This window comes from Fusarium oxysporum, chromosome 9 (genome assembly GCF_000149955.1).
Source record: "Fusarium oxysporum f. sp. lycopersici 4287 chromosome 9, whole genome shotgun sequence".
Taxonomy (NCBI): Eukaryota; Fungi; Ascomycota; class Sordariomycetes; order Hypocreales; family Nectriaceae; genus Fusarium; species Fusarium oxysporum.
The window spans coordinates 22,471-35,911 of record NC_030994.1 but is presented as its reverse complement, the minus strand read 5'-3'; the positions used below and the strand labels follow the sequence as shown (position 1 = coordinate 35,911).

Sequence of the window (13,441 nt, the reverse complement as noted above, 5' to 3'; positions counted from 1 at the left end):
AATATATGTAGGATGGTGGGCGCTGATGAGCAAATGTTAATTGATCGGTATGGGAATGTGATGTGATATGATGGGCTAGGTACACAACGCCTAGCAACGGGGGGGTAAATAGGGGAAGTTTTAACAAGCGAAGCTCAAAGTCTGACAGCCACTAATTGCATACAATACGTGGACGTTGAATGAGTTTCTGCATTGAAGGCGACGGTTCCTGTGCACTGAAAGTGTCGCTACGGAATTGTAATGACTTCAATTTCTGCTCAAGTGTTCGATTTGGTTATCTTCCAAGTTCAAGGGTCTACTGGATTATCGCACTATGGTGATACCGGTAGTTGTGCTTTCGTTCGTCTATAACTAAGGCAGAAACGGTGATGTAAGAAGTTCGTCATCGAAGGAGAGAGGCCAGTCGTTAATTAAACCTTAGATAGTATTTAGGAGCTTTGGCAAATCTTCTGTTGGTGAGGAGACCTTAGTACCTCCGTACTGATTGTTACTACTGTAGCAAGCTCGGTAGAAAGTGCTGCTTGTTACAGTAAGATGGGCGTAAGATGAGGGGTGCTGGAAGGATTCTTAGAAGATGGTGGGTGCAACCGTAGGTGTGCCCAGAAGAAGATCATTGAATTGAGCTACTGAGGACGGCTTCTAGCGAGGAGGCCTAGCTGCGGTCTTTGTACTGCAACTCCCCCCTAGATGCATAGAAATCTCAGTGTACAGTACTGTAATTAGCAGGGAGCCGGGGAATGCCGTGTGGAATAACCAGCACTTCGTCACGGTGTTGTACCCCTCATTTTTGCAATGCCTCTCCAAAACTTAAAAGGTGCCATGCCGGAGATAAAGCTGCCATACATATGCCGCGAGTCTGTCGTTTCGGCTTATGGAGGGGCACGCATGCTACAGGTAGCGCATTCAGGACTGCCTGCGTACAGTACATCCAGTGAAAGGAATTGCTCGATGGTCCACGCCTTGAACGAACGCAGATCACTTATGCTTGACAGGGCATATATCTCCATCATCAATCAGTTATATACAAGTTCATTTTTGCAGCAAGAAGTCCAAGGGGACTGTACGTGTATGTTCAGTGTATCATTGGGTCGGTTAGAGCGGCAGCTTTGATGCAATAGGGCTGAAGAAGGCCAATTAATACGACATTCCTGATGCAACGAGGGATCCTATTTTGCAGGTCAATGGGAAAAAGATAGACTTTGCATCCCGGCACTGTCGGAGGGGAGGCAAGGGACGTGTGACGCATCCAATCAACACTTGGAATGGCGCATGCTCCCTATGTCCCTTCGTTTGCTACTTTCAGCGCTCCTTGCGTTTAAGAAACCCCAATCCCGTCAATAGTATTACGAAATGAATATCCAATCCTTTGGCGTTTTTATTTAAAGAAATTACGCCTGCGTGCAGGATCCAAGATCAAAAGGTCATCCATCGTCTTCAAACATCTTCGGCTCCGACTGAGAAGTGTCGCCTGGGTTGAGACTCCATGAAAGGATGGTGCAACCGCCGCAGACCGATACCGAAGGTGGCACTCCGGATGGCATTCACAATCCGTACTTCGTCGACGCAACAAAGCCTTCGTCGACGGGCAAAAAGCTCCCATCATGGCTCGACCATTTCAATGCGAAGGACATAAAGAGGCTATTCAAATGCTCTCTGGCTGTCTGGCTCATGACTCTTCTAATGCTCATTGAACCAACTCTGATAGCGATAGGTCGAGCAACATTTCTTGGCGGGTAGGCTCCCAATGCTTCTCGTTATGGATTTTACTCACTTCATCCAGCATCATCTTATTTATTGCTCCTCCGGCTGGCATAGTATTTACTCAGCTGATAATCACTATTACCGTCTTGCTTGGCTGCGCGCTTTCCTGGGCCTGGGGTGTCATCACCATGAAAGCTGCGGTTGCGACTTGGCCACAAGCTGACAAGCAGGCGCGATTCGCCACGCTTCAGCAAGAGGCGGCAAACACCACAAATCCGCTACAATATGCCAAGGTCCAGATTCTCAATGGATACATGTTGGATACGAATGTGACCATCACGTATTTTTGCATGATGGGATTGTTCGTCTACTTTATGGTAAGTTGCATGACCCGTCTTCATATTAAGTGAAGTCATCGAATAAAAGAACAATTCCAGGCCCGGCTTCGCGTTGCATTCCCCAAACTCATACTCGTGCAAGTGGTGGCTTCAATTGTTACTGTCATTTATCTCAATGCCGCACCACTTTTGCCAACCTTCGATGGAACTGTTGCAAAGGTTATCGTCATTCCCTGCTCCGTCGCTGCCGGCATTGGCCTCGTCTGCAATATCCTCGTTTTCCCTACGTCCTCTACGTCGGAAGCACTCGATGGTATGCGGGATATCCTCGCTCTGATGCCTGAATTCTTAGATGCCTGTGTTCTCGGCCTAAAGCATCCAGCACTAGATATGAGCGAGGCAAAGTTAACCGGACTGCAAACCAAAGTGCTTTCGACCTACAAACTCTTGGGTCCTCTTTTTAGATTGCTGCCGATTGATTTGTCTGTCGGAAGATGGGGCTCAGATGACCTATCGACATTAAACGAACCCTTTCGTCGGCTGACTATGAATTTCATCGCCCTAACAGACCTCTACAGACAAAACCAGGTGCGAAAGGAAAAGAGCATCGATGCATTGAACCGCATACGAGCTAGCAATGGCGAGAGTAATAGCGACCAGCGGACGGTCGAGCTTGGGCAACATCAGATTGATCGAGCGGTTGATTTCCACGTTAGGTCGAACTACCCTAGCAGGAACGTTCTGATCAAAGAAGGTATCCAGTTATTGGTGAATCCAGGTGAGCACCTGATTGAGGCATGCAAAGAATCTCTCCAAGCCATCAGCGAGGCATTAAACCAGGCTCATGCCCTTCGAAAGAGCCCTGGCCGCTTAGACATGCAGCAGAGGCACGCTGTTGTGCTCTCCAAGCTCTGCGAGCAGCGCGACATCTTCATGACCTCCACTTCGCGATCCCTTCCTGAGATTTCTCGGAAGGTTTTTGACGAGGATGGACTTTTAAGGGGAGAAACTGGAATTGTCTCATCGTTTACTGGGCTCATGCCGGGGATTCTGCTCCAGGAGCATTTATCCCGGCTGGCAGACGCCATAGCTCAGGTTCTCACTCGAATTGTGCAACTGGAGGGGATGAGAACCAAGGTTCGAGTCTGGTTCCCAAGTCGATTGATAGCACTCCTCCGATGGATCGGCCATGAAGACTCTCCAGAGGACGGAGTGACGGCTGCAGACCTCGGCGACAGTCTTACGCGTATCTCGACGGTTACTTCACTGCGCCCCAATTTTCAGGCTAAATCTGGGACCACGAATCCTAAACCAAATTCAGCACGCGCTGAATTGGTTAGTATACGGGCACCCAACGGCCGTAAGAGAAGCCCCGGGGGTAGAATTGTTCTGGCTATTACTAATTGGCTTGGAAATGAAGAAGGCATGTTTGCTTTGCGCATGGTTGTGGTCACTATTGGCCTTTCGGTTCCTGCTGTTGTTATGTCTTCCGCAGGCTTCTTCTACCGCAATAGAGGCTTGTGGGCGGTCATCATGGCTCAGTTGACTTTGGTTCCATACACAGCTGAACTACTCTTTGGAAGTCTCATACGAGTCTTTGGCACCATTGTTGGCGGTGTCATTGGGATGGTGGTATGGTATATAGGCGCTGGCAACGGCCCTGGGAATCCGTACGGCCTCGCCGCCATCTTCGCGCCTGCTATTGTCCTAATGATGTGGTGGCGTCTATTTACTTCTCCTGCTGTAATGCCTGCAGGAATTATGATGGGTGCGACGGCGTTCCTTGTCGCTGGCTACAGTTGGAGCGATACGCAGATCCCGCAATATGGCACTCCCGGCGTGGGCTACGCAGTCTTCTGGCGGCGTGTTGTCACCGTACTTGTCGGCATTGCAGGTGCTCTTATTGTTAATTTCGTACCAAAACCACCGTCTGCGAATCGCCATTACCGACACCTGCTTTCTGATATTCTGGTTAACATTGGGGACCGATATGCTCTCTTCGCGTCGAGTTGGAAAGATCCTGCTCCTGATCTGCGCCAAGTAGCTGAAGAAGAGGCTTTAGCAATTGGAGAGGTCCTCCTCACAATCTTAGGGCCTATAGAGCTAACGGTATTTGAATTCTCATCCTCTAATTTCGACACAAGAACGCTAGTCTTGGTTTGCAACCAATGCATGATCCTTAACCACCATATCACACTGCTGCTGCAATATACGTCCCGGTTCTCCGAGGGCGAACGAACGAGAATCATCCCAGCCACGGGCGCCATGAACGAGGGTCTCATCACCGAGCTAATGGGTGTGCTCTCTATCGTCCAACAGGCACTCAAGAGCGGCGACCCTCTACCAGCAGTATTACCCACGCCATTGTTTACCAAGGCCGTTGCCCATGCGCGAGAACAGGTCGCCGAGGGAATCCGCCGCTCGGGCGACCTGCCGTGCAGCTTGCCGAACAAAGAAAATGCTGACAGCGGAGTAATGAGGAATTTCATGGTTATTATAAATTCTTTGGTGCAATTGCTGGCGGCCTTGGATGAGCTGGTGCTGATTTTGAAGCGGGCAGTCGGTGAGACGAGTAACATTATAATGCTGGAGACTCTGTAATGATGACCGAAAGAAAATTGTTGAAGAGATTGTGGACCGGAAAATGATGAAGACCGGACTCGGATTGTGTGCCATATTACGAGGTACTTCTATTCCGAAGCAATGCGGACAATTAATACTTTGCATTATAAATCACTCAAGGCGGCGTTTGGATTAAGCTTCTGATATGTATACAACTATCGGATAACGCATTTTTCAGGTTGACGTATTCATACCGAGGCGTGAATTCAACGAGGCCAAAAACAATGTGCTGGTTCCACAAGCGGTTGTTATTACTATGTAGACACAGCTTCCAAGTCATCCACAATCCCTTTTAGCGAAGAGCAATAATACCGCGCGATATACGTTTGACATGACAGTGTGGTCAAATCAATGTGGTGAACCTCGAGTGAAGAAGGGCGGAATTGCTCAGAAAACTTCAGGTGTAGGTAACAATGGGGGCTAGTTGTTGAGAATTTTGTTAATCTTCTCGGGAGCCTCAGGAGCCAAATTTCCTACAAGTGCATCGGCTTTTATTTTATTGCACCCCTGCCTAAGGCTTCTCGAGCCTGTGATCACAACTTACGATCCCTCCGGTGGCTAGGAATCCAATCTAGAGCAAGATGGCTCTGATTGAAACTAAGCTTCTCAGCAGTAGGCTACACCTGATTGAGAATTCGAATAATACCGTCCCATTTCTCTTTGCCAGCTGTCTGCCGCCAGCCGTTAATATACAAAATTCCGGATTAGTTTCCCTGTTCCCAAGCCAACCAGGGTGATATGGTCTGAAGAGGTCTTCTCAGTAGTCTCTATTCGGGCCATCCCCTGCGCTGCCATTAGAGATACAACCCGTAAATTATTAAGAGTTCAATTTTATATCTGCGAATCCTTGCTGACGTTGTTTGGCGTGATCCCGATAATCTTTCAACACTGGGTGTCTCTCTCCTGTGTACCCTACCAACTTCATCCACTCACTTAGTGTTTTTATCCTCGTTGGTAGGATATCGTCTAGCACTGCGTAATCCACCTTTACTAGGTCCGCCTTCCAACTGTTCCAGAAACCGGAAAAGTTCTGCCTATATGATTGCAAGGTGGGATCCTCCATGGAGACACTATGTCCTACTTTCCTATCCGGGAACGGAAAAGCACCAGATGTAAATAGTTCGTCCAGCGAAATATCTTTATAGATAGCTTTCTTTCCCGTCACCTCTGTGAACGTCTTGGCCAGGCACTCCCAGCCGATGCTCTCCGTCGCGACCATTAAATTCATTCCATTGCTGCGGCCTGGGTTGTCAAACACCCAGCGTGCGTATCTCCCGAGGTCTGCAAGGTAGATCAGCGGCGGCCGCCCGTTCCCCAGTGGCGCCGCGAACACCGTCAGGTCGGGATCGTCGGGACTCTGCCGTGGCGCCAGAAGCTCTGTCAGCGTCTCCATGTACATGCAGCTCGTCAGTATGGTCCACTTCATGGGGCTCGTCGGCTGCGCGCTGATGTAGTCGGCGACCTTGCCCTTGCCATCCATGTGCCCTGTGCGGTATTTGGGGTCGAAGTCGCCCAGCTTCGACACGTACGGCAGCGATGCCCACTGGAAGTGCGACACGCCACTGATGCGTGCAATCTCGTACATACGTATGCCCCAGTAGATCTCGTTCTTCTCCCCGATGGCGAAGCCATTGGTGTTGACCCAGGCAAGTTCGACGGCATCGAAAGGCGTGCTGCAGCGTGGCCTCTTCGTAGGGATTCCCTTTCCATGATTGTCACATCAGGAAGGGCGGCGAGCTCGGCAGCCGCGGGGGATGCCGCGGTACGTGTGAGAACGCGGATTTCGTATGCGGAGTCATCAGAGAGGGCTATAAAGAGCTTAGTATAGAGAGCTAGTATTGTGTAGATCGAGTACCTTTCACCACAGCTGCACCTTGCGCTCCTGTCCCACCAATCATTAGGACGGTCTTCTTGCTGCCCAACATCTTGGTGGATATATTTACAACCGTACGGAACAGATTAAATGTGGCAATATTGAAACCTTGGCCTAGTAGCCGGCGATAATCAACTGCCACTTTTTATAGGTGATTTGGTATGACAGATTATAAGACTAGCCCATAAGGCACCACAGTCACACGGTAGCCCTCGTTGGTCAGCTGCATATTAACAGCCGACCCTTAGGAGAGTTAGCTATATCAACTAAAAGCACATTCATGGTCGGTTTGATGAACGTCATTACGTCCGCGAGGCTTGCATTAGTATGATGTCTCTTTACTCTTACGATTGGCGACCTAAGTTCTGGAGCGCTTATTTAACATGCGATAGGACGGAATTCACCGAGCGAAGACGACAATTAGAACAATTCTAAGGTTGCCATAGAATTGGCCAATCGCAGAATAGAATGCGCGCTAAGCTTCAAATGGCCTTAATAAACAGTCAGGCTGGGGAGACGCCGTCTAGGTGCGCGCACCCCTTCAGCTAAATACGCGCAGCCTGTCTAAGCCAGTGTGGCTCAGCAGCCACAACTGCAGTTCTCTGGGGCTGCTGTGCACGAGGTTTCTGACAATCTAGAATACCGATGAATTCCAAGATGGACCAATTTCCTCTCGATTCCTTGCCCCTTGAAGGCATTTACCCAACTCGAAATGCTTTACATCAGGGTATCAACAATTGGGCCTTGCCATGAGGTTGCGCCTCTATTACAGGGAAGTCGACCACACATAGGAACGGAAGGATCATCGTTACCTGTGACTCCGAACAGCAACCTCCAAATGTCTCAAAGCAACGAACTCTTCATTCCTCTACATGAGGTTGTGGCTGTCCTTTCTCAATTCTTGGAAAGCAGCTACCGCCGCTTTGCCACACACAACCACAAGCCAAGCAGTCACCCAACTGCTCACCCTATACATCGGAAGTTCAGTGCTGAAGATAAAACAACAATCAGCAGTCTGACTAGTGCTGGAGTCGCTCCCAAGGAGATAAGAACTTATCCACGGCAAAATTCAACAACGTTTACAACGCAAAAGGACATTTCAAATTGGAGTATGCGGAACCGCCAAGACACCCGCCAAGGAGAGAATCCTGCTTATAAATCAGCTTGATAAATAAGGCTTTTGGAGTCGAATACAGCCTGATGCAGACAATTGGGTAGAATCTATCCTATTTGCTCATCCTGACTCACTTGCCTATCTTCAGGCATATCCAGATCTCCTATTACTGGATTGTACATATATGACTAGTAAATATGGTGTGCCACTGCTTGATAATATCGGCATTAATGCTGCTAATAGGTCTTTCTGTATTGCATTGCCTTCTTTAGAGGCGAGAATCAAGATGACTACCTTTGGGCTCTTGAAAGGCTTAAATCGCTCTACGAGATCAGCCAAGTCAGATTTCTATCTATTATCCTGACAGACTGTGTAAAGGCATGTATGAATGCAGTTTATATCTGCTTTCCGTCTTTAATCTGATTACTATGCCTTTGGCATGCTAATAAGGCGGTTGTTACTAATTGTAGGCCAACATTTAGTCCATCAGAGAGAACCTTATGCCACTTTACCGATAATACTGCCTGGGAGAGCTTCTGTAGTCTCTGACATTTGATTGTCTTCTCCTCATATAAAGCAACATTTGAACAGCGGGTGCAAGAGCTTGAGCAGAAGTATCCGCCTATCTATGTGAATGAGGTTACATATCTAAAGCCAACGTGGCTCAACCCCTACAAGCAAAAGCCCGTAAAGGCACGGGTTGATCAGCAACTTCACTTTGGCACTGTTGTTACCTCTACAGTTGAGGGCATCCATAGCATGCTAAAGAGCTATTTGAAGACATCAAAGTTTGATCACTTTAATTCTCGGGGGGCTTTGAGCTGGGTTTCAGTCCATCAGCTTTCTGAGCTTCGTTTAAATCAGGCAATGCAGCAAATTCGGAATCCATTAGAGCTCTCAAGGAACTGTATTCAGGTACACAAGCCGGGGTCTCTCACTATGCCTTACGGGAGGTTGAGAAACAAAGAAAGCAACTTTTAGGTAACAAGGTACCTTTACCTAGCTGTACAGGTGTTTTTACCCGAACCCAAGGGCTACCTTGCGCTCATATCCTTTAAACCTTGCTAAAAACAAGGTCAGACCCTTCGTCTTGGCCATTTTCATGGGTATTGGCATCTTGGCCGTTTTGGGAAGCCACAACTGCTACTTAAGCCTCGCACTCGTGTAGAAGCGACGGCTGCCAGGTCCAATCTACCACAACCAAGCACTACAAGATCATCTAGCTCCTTTGAGGCTTTTGAGACTATTGGCAAGCACAAGGCACCACCAAAGTGTAGCAGATGCCGTATACTAGGCCATATGATGACTTCAAAAGCATGCCACCTTCGGCATAAAGATTTCCTGCAGTCATCAGCAACAGCGACGCCAACAGAGACAACAGCAGTCAATATAGCAGCAGTTCCCGCAGCATCAAATCAGACAACGGTAGCCCACAAAGCAGCAACCCATATAGCATCAGCAGAGGAAGTAGTAGTCTGTACAACCGCAAACCAGGTAGTATCAGCAGAGAGAGTGGTAGTGAATACAGCAGCGGGTCACGCGGCGTCATACCAGACAATAGTAGTCCAACCAGCGGCAGACCAGGCAGCAACACCGGCAGCAGAGCCGGCTCTAACTTATAATTACACGCAAGCTATATATTAAAGATATACTGAAGCAATAGAAGCTTGCAATAAGGTGCAGCCTTGTGACAGCATCAAGACTAACCAGCAGTATCAGAAGGCAATAGGCCTACCCGACGATATAGTAAAACGGATTACCAATGGTGCCTTGACTGGCAGCAGATGGGAAAGAACGGCAAAATACAGGGAGGCTCTAGAGACTGGACTAAGGAAGGGATGATTGCCTATCAAGATTGGAGCAATACGGAAGATGATCGGGTTGATGCAGAAGTGGCGACAGAGATGGAAGGGAATACGGGAGTAGGGTGAGCGTGACCGGGTACGCCTGAAATGATGGCGAATTGGTTCGTACTCTGGGCACCGTTTCTGCCTCGAGCTAATATCTCCTTTTGATGGCAGAGGAGCAACGTTCTGATCACGTTTGGCCGCAACGAAGAAAGCAGCGGAAGCGAAAGCGGAAAAGGAACAGGAAAAGGGATACTAAGATAGCCCATGCTATAGAGTTGCGGCTTATGCCTGACAAGATGCGAATGCGTCTGGAAAAGCAACAAAGCGGGTGGGCGTTATTTGCGGGATCGCGTGTTGGTCTACTAAGAGGACAGAAACCTAAAGGTGGCTATTAAGGATAGAACTTTGGGTTAGCTATGAAGATAGGCTTAAGGAGTAAACAGTTATTGACTTGCAAACCGGCAGTGGCCTGCGTAAAGAGCAGAACAGGATCCAAAGGGACACAAGGTAGAGGGTCTATATAGGTAGATATGCTATGCCTCTACTAGATATTTTCTCTGAAAATACAAATTAATACTTAATTTACAGTACAAGCTGCAGGTAACCCTTGCTAGCAGTTAGGTCAAGGGTATATACAAGAGATATATAATGCTATAGAGAAGCTTAGAATAAACAGAAATAAAGTTAACCTTATCTAACTGCTACCTAGTAGTAAGTTTAAAATTTAAAAGATAGCTAAAATATTAGCCTATTATATAATATAACGGCATTACAGTCTTGCGCTGCTTAATGAGATAACCTAGGAGAATTTCTCTGAGTGGACTAAACCATAAAGGTTAGGTGCAGAAAGTTTCAGCTTCTACGTAGTATCATTGGCACATAAGAAATTAAGTTTAGTAGAAAACCCTTCATAATGTCGCACCCGAGACTTATGCTGCACTCACATTCTGCATGTGATGCGCGACTGAGTGCGGAGCCTGTTGTCCGGGCTAATCAACGTCGGGAGGGCAAAGATATGACGCGCTTTTGTTGAAGCTATCCAGACTTCTGGATCTCTCGTCGTAAGGTTATTTATGCCAGCGCTTACATTGTGCTATCATCGACGCAAGTACGAACTCAACAGCAAGATTGATGGGGTCAGCTTACCTTCCACGGAATTCATTTTACTAAAGAGGTCGGAAACGTTGGTTCGGCTTAACTTTTCCGAGTTCCCAGGCGCCTGACAATGAGTCTAGACGGAGCCCATGCATTAGGCATATGCGGACTCTGTCGTATTATGAATTGTTTTGACTTGGACAGTGGCGTTCTCTCGTTATTCTTCTGACCATCATCATGCATTTCTCAATTTTCGGTGATCTCATTGTGGGATATGATGATAGTTGAGCGCATCGACTAAGAAATGAAACACTTGGTTGTTCCTTGTTATTCAATCCTGGAGGTGAAATTGCATCCTCCTACAGTACTCCGTCATCTGCTTATCTAGGGAAGTTTTAGCGCACCATCATGGACCATGTGGTGGCTTGACTGGCTCTGTCCTGTCGACAAGAAAGCTTGGCGGGGTTCCACCCAATGGTTCTATTCCGGTTTTCTGGCTGACGCAGAGAAAGACGTTTGGTCGCTTCAATTTCGACCACCCAAATACTTGACCAGCAACGCATCACCCAATGGCTAATCGTATCAAGAACCTACCTGCAGAGCCCAAGCGCCCGAAGACGTCTGCCCCATTCCTTGCGGCTCATCTTAACAATACGTGGATGGAATCTAAATTAATAGCAATGTGGATGATGCATCGACAACGTCATCTTCGCCCCAGCTGTTACTGACATAAATTTGTGGATACGAATCATCATCAGCGCATACTAACTCGGTTCTCTAAAGCCAAGACTAAGCATAAAGCTCAGGCTAAAGTGTTTAGGAGGTTGGCTCATTCAATTGCCACTTGGCGATAATATCTGTGATACCCTCTGTCGCCGTCTTTGAGTGACCTTGAAGCTTATTTCTCTTGGTTTCGAGCTCATCTGCTTTACTCATCTTTTCCATTTCATCTACCATTGCTAGCCCTTCGAGTGTTAACTGCCGCATACATATCTGCAATATCCTGCTACAACGAGAAGTCTAGGCCATATGGCTGGCTAAGTCATGAACTACGCTAGAGGTCATGACTGTCAATCTTATATTGTTCCGATGGGCTTGAGGCCATTGATTTCTTAATTTTTTTGACATGTAGCTTATGGCACCTTTGGCACCTGGTGGGGCAATGATAGATAGAGTTTATTACGCAAAGAAGAACGAATCTTGCAGGGACAGTAGGCACGCTAAGCTATTTACGATTCCTCCGCATTGATCCGGTCTGTACACAGGGTATTAGATTGGCGGCTGGGGAAGGGCTCCACTTTCCTTTATCACAATATTATTCTTGTATCTAGAAAAGGAGGGGGAATTGAACCAACCCCTCCCTTACAGACTGATCAAAAAGAATCAAATCAATAATCAATAATATCACAACATTCTGCTCCACATCTTAATACACTCACCCCATCGTATAGCTTCGTATTCTACATGAAACGTGCATGAAGCCCACGAGCCCTTAGCAGCAACGAAGATCTTCCGGCCCATATCAATTCTGTGCCGACCCAAGTGGCTAATCCTGAGAGTGGAGTCCTTATCGAAAAATTTGTTCATCATCACCAAGCAACCGTTGCGGGCCTACCAGTATCTCGAATTTCTTTGTATACACGGGTTGCCGGGATCGACTATACCTACAGAGACTCTGATCTAATTTGGTCAATTAATAGACCACCTAGTCCTTGTAGCAAGTCCTCCACCAACGTGTGATAGATCCTGATGGTCCGTCTATAACTGCAATCCTGATAAGATAGCTACTAATGCCCTCCTCAGAAATTCACCTTAGAGCCACCAAAAAAAACCAAAATCTTCGCCAAAGATGCTAGAAAAACACCAGCGGAGATTGTGGGTTCTAATCAAACATTGGAATGGCGCTGTTGCTTTATAAAAGTTTATGAAGTTGACGAAAACGGAGAAAAGCGATGCGCTGCAGAATACGATGTGTGCAACGGGAAAGGCATCGTACCTCTCGGTACTGAAATTCATCTCAAGGGTATAATGGGTGTTTGGAAGACAACTGGAAATAATTGAACGGTGTACACTTTGCCTTCGACCTGGCGACTGAGAGTTGGCTGTGATGGTGTCTGGCGCATAGTTATGGACGGAAATGCAAGCAGTCTGACTTCCACGCCGTTCTTTGTGGCACTGTAGTTCTGCGTGGACTTGCTGTTTTTCTACAACTGACATATGATAGAGGATCGAAAGAGGGGGACAAGACGATGCGCTCTGTAGGGTGATCTTGCAAAATTAGTCACTAGCATACACGGGGCTGAAAACGGTTCTCTGCAACAAATTGGTAAATTCAAGTACTCGTTTTCACAACGGGCACGCCACTGGATTCAAGTTTCTGTTATACATGACAGGATTCTACGTGGCAGTGATCTCGTTTCCGACTATGTAGAAATCACCACTACAACGAATCTCGGGAAATAACTTACTGCGTTTCTATGAGCCCACTCTTTACGGAAACGGAAACAGGAATCAGAATCTAGGAGCAAGATTTGGTTAGTAAGAGTTTACATGTGGACCAATACTTGATCAGTGAGCGCTTAGTTCCGAAGGTTCCACTGCATAAGCGTATGCCCCATTGGCCTAGGTTCTGATCTCAAAAACCAAGAAACTTAATGCGGAAAACCGACTGTGGAGTGCATGGGGCTGTAGTGTTAACTTAACACCTTAGCCTGAGATGCTGTAGCTTTCCCCACAATGTCCTCAGAAGCAGGGACACGTCTACCGCCCCCATACCACACCTGGACGCGTAGGCATGCGGATTATATCAGCCCTCAATTGGGCCCATACTCCACTGTCGCAGGGTTTC

The 13,441-nt window shown here is 47.4% G+C and overlaps 2 protein-coding genes across 2 annotated transcripts; one reads left to right on the top strand and one right to left on the bottom strand.

Annotated features, from left to right (window-relative positions):
- Positions 1 to 1,491: 1,491 nt before the first annotated feature.
- FOXG_08869 (uncharacterized protein) lies at positions 1,492 to 4,640 on the top strand (the record flags this gene model as incomplete). The annotated part of the gene is made up of 3 exons (XM_018387896.1): positions 1,492 to 1,733; positions 1,781 to 2,078; positions 2,139 to 4,640. The coding sequence occupies 3 exons, from the start codon at positions 1,492 to 1,494 to the stop codon at positions 4,638 to 4,640; spliced, it is 3,042 nt and encodes a 1,013-aa protein (XP_018245855.1).
- An 838-nt stretch (positions 4,641 to 5,478) lies between these two features.
- On the bottom strand, positions 5,479 to 6,586 carry FOXG_08868 (uncharacterized protein; the record flags this gene model as incomplete). The annotated part of the gene is made up of 3 exons (XM_018387895.1): positions 5,479 to 6,363; positions 6,438 to 6,469; positions 6,517 to 6,586. The coding sequence occupies 3 exons, from the start codon at positions 6,584 to 6,586 to the stop codon at positions 5,479 to 5,481; spliced, it is 987 nt and encodes a 328-aa protein (XP_018245854.1).
- Positions 6,587 to 13,441: the final 6,855 nt, after the last annotated feature.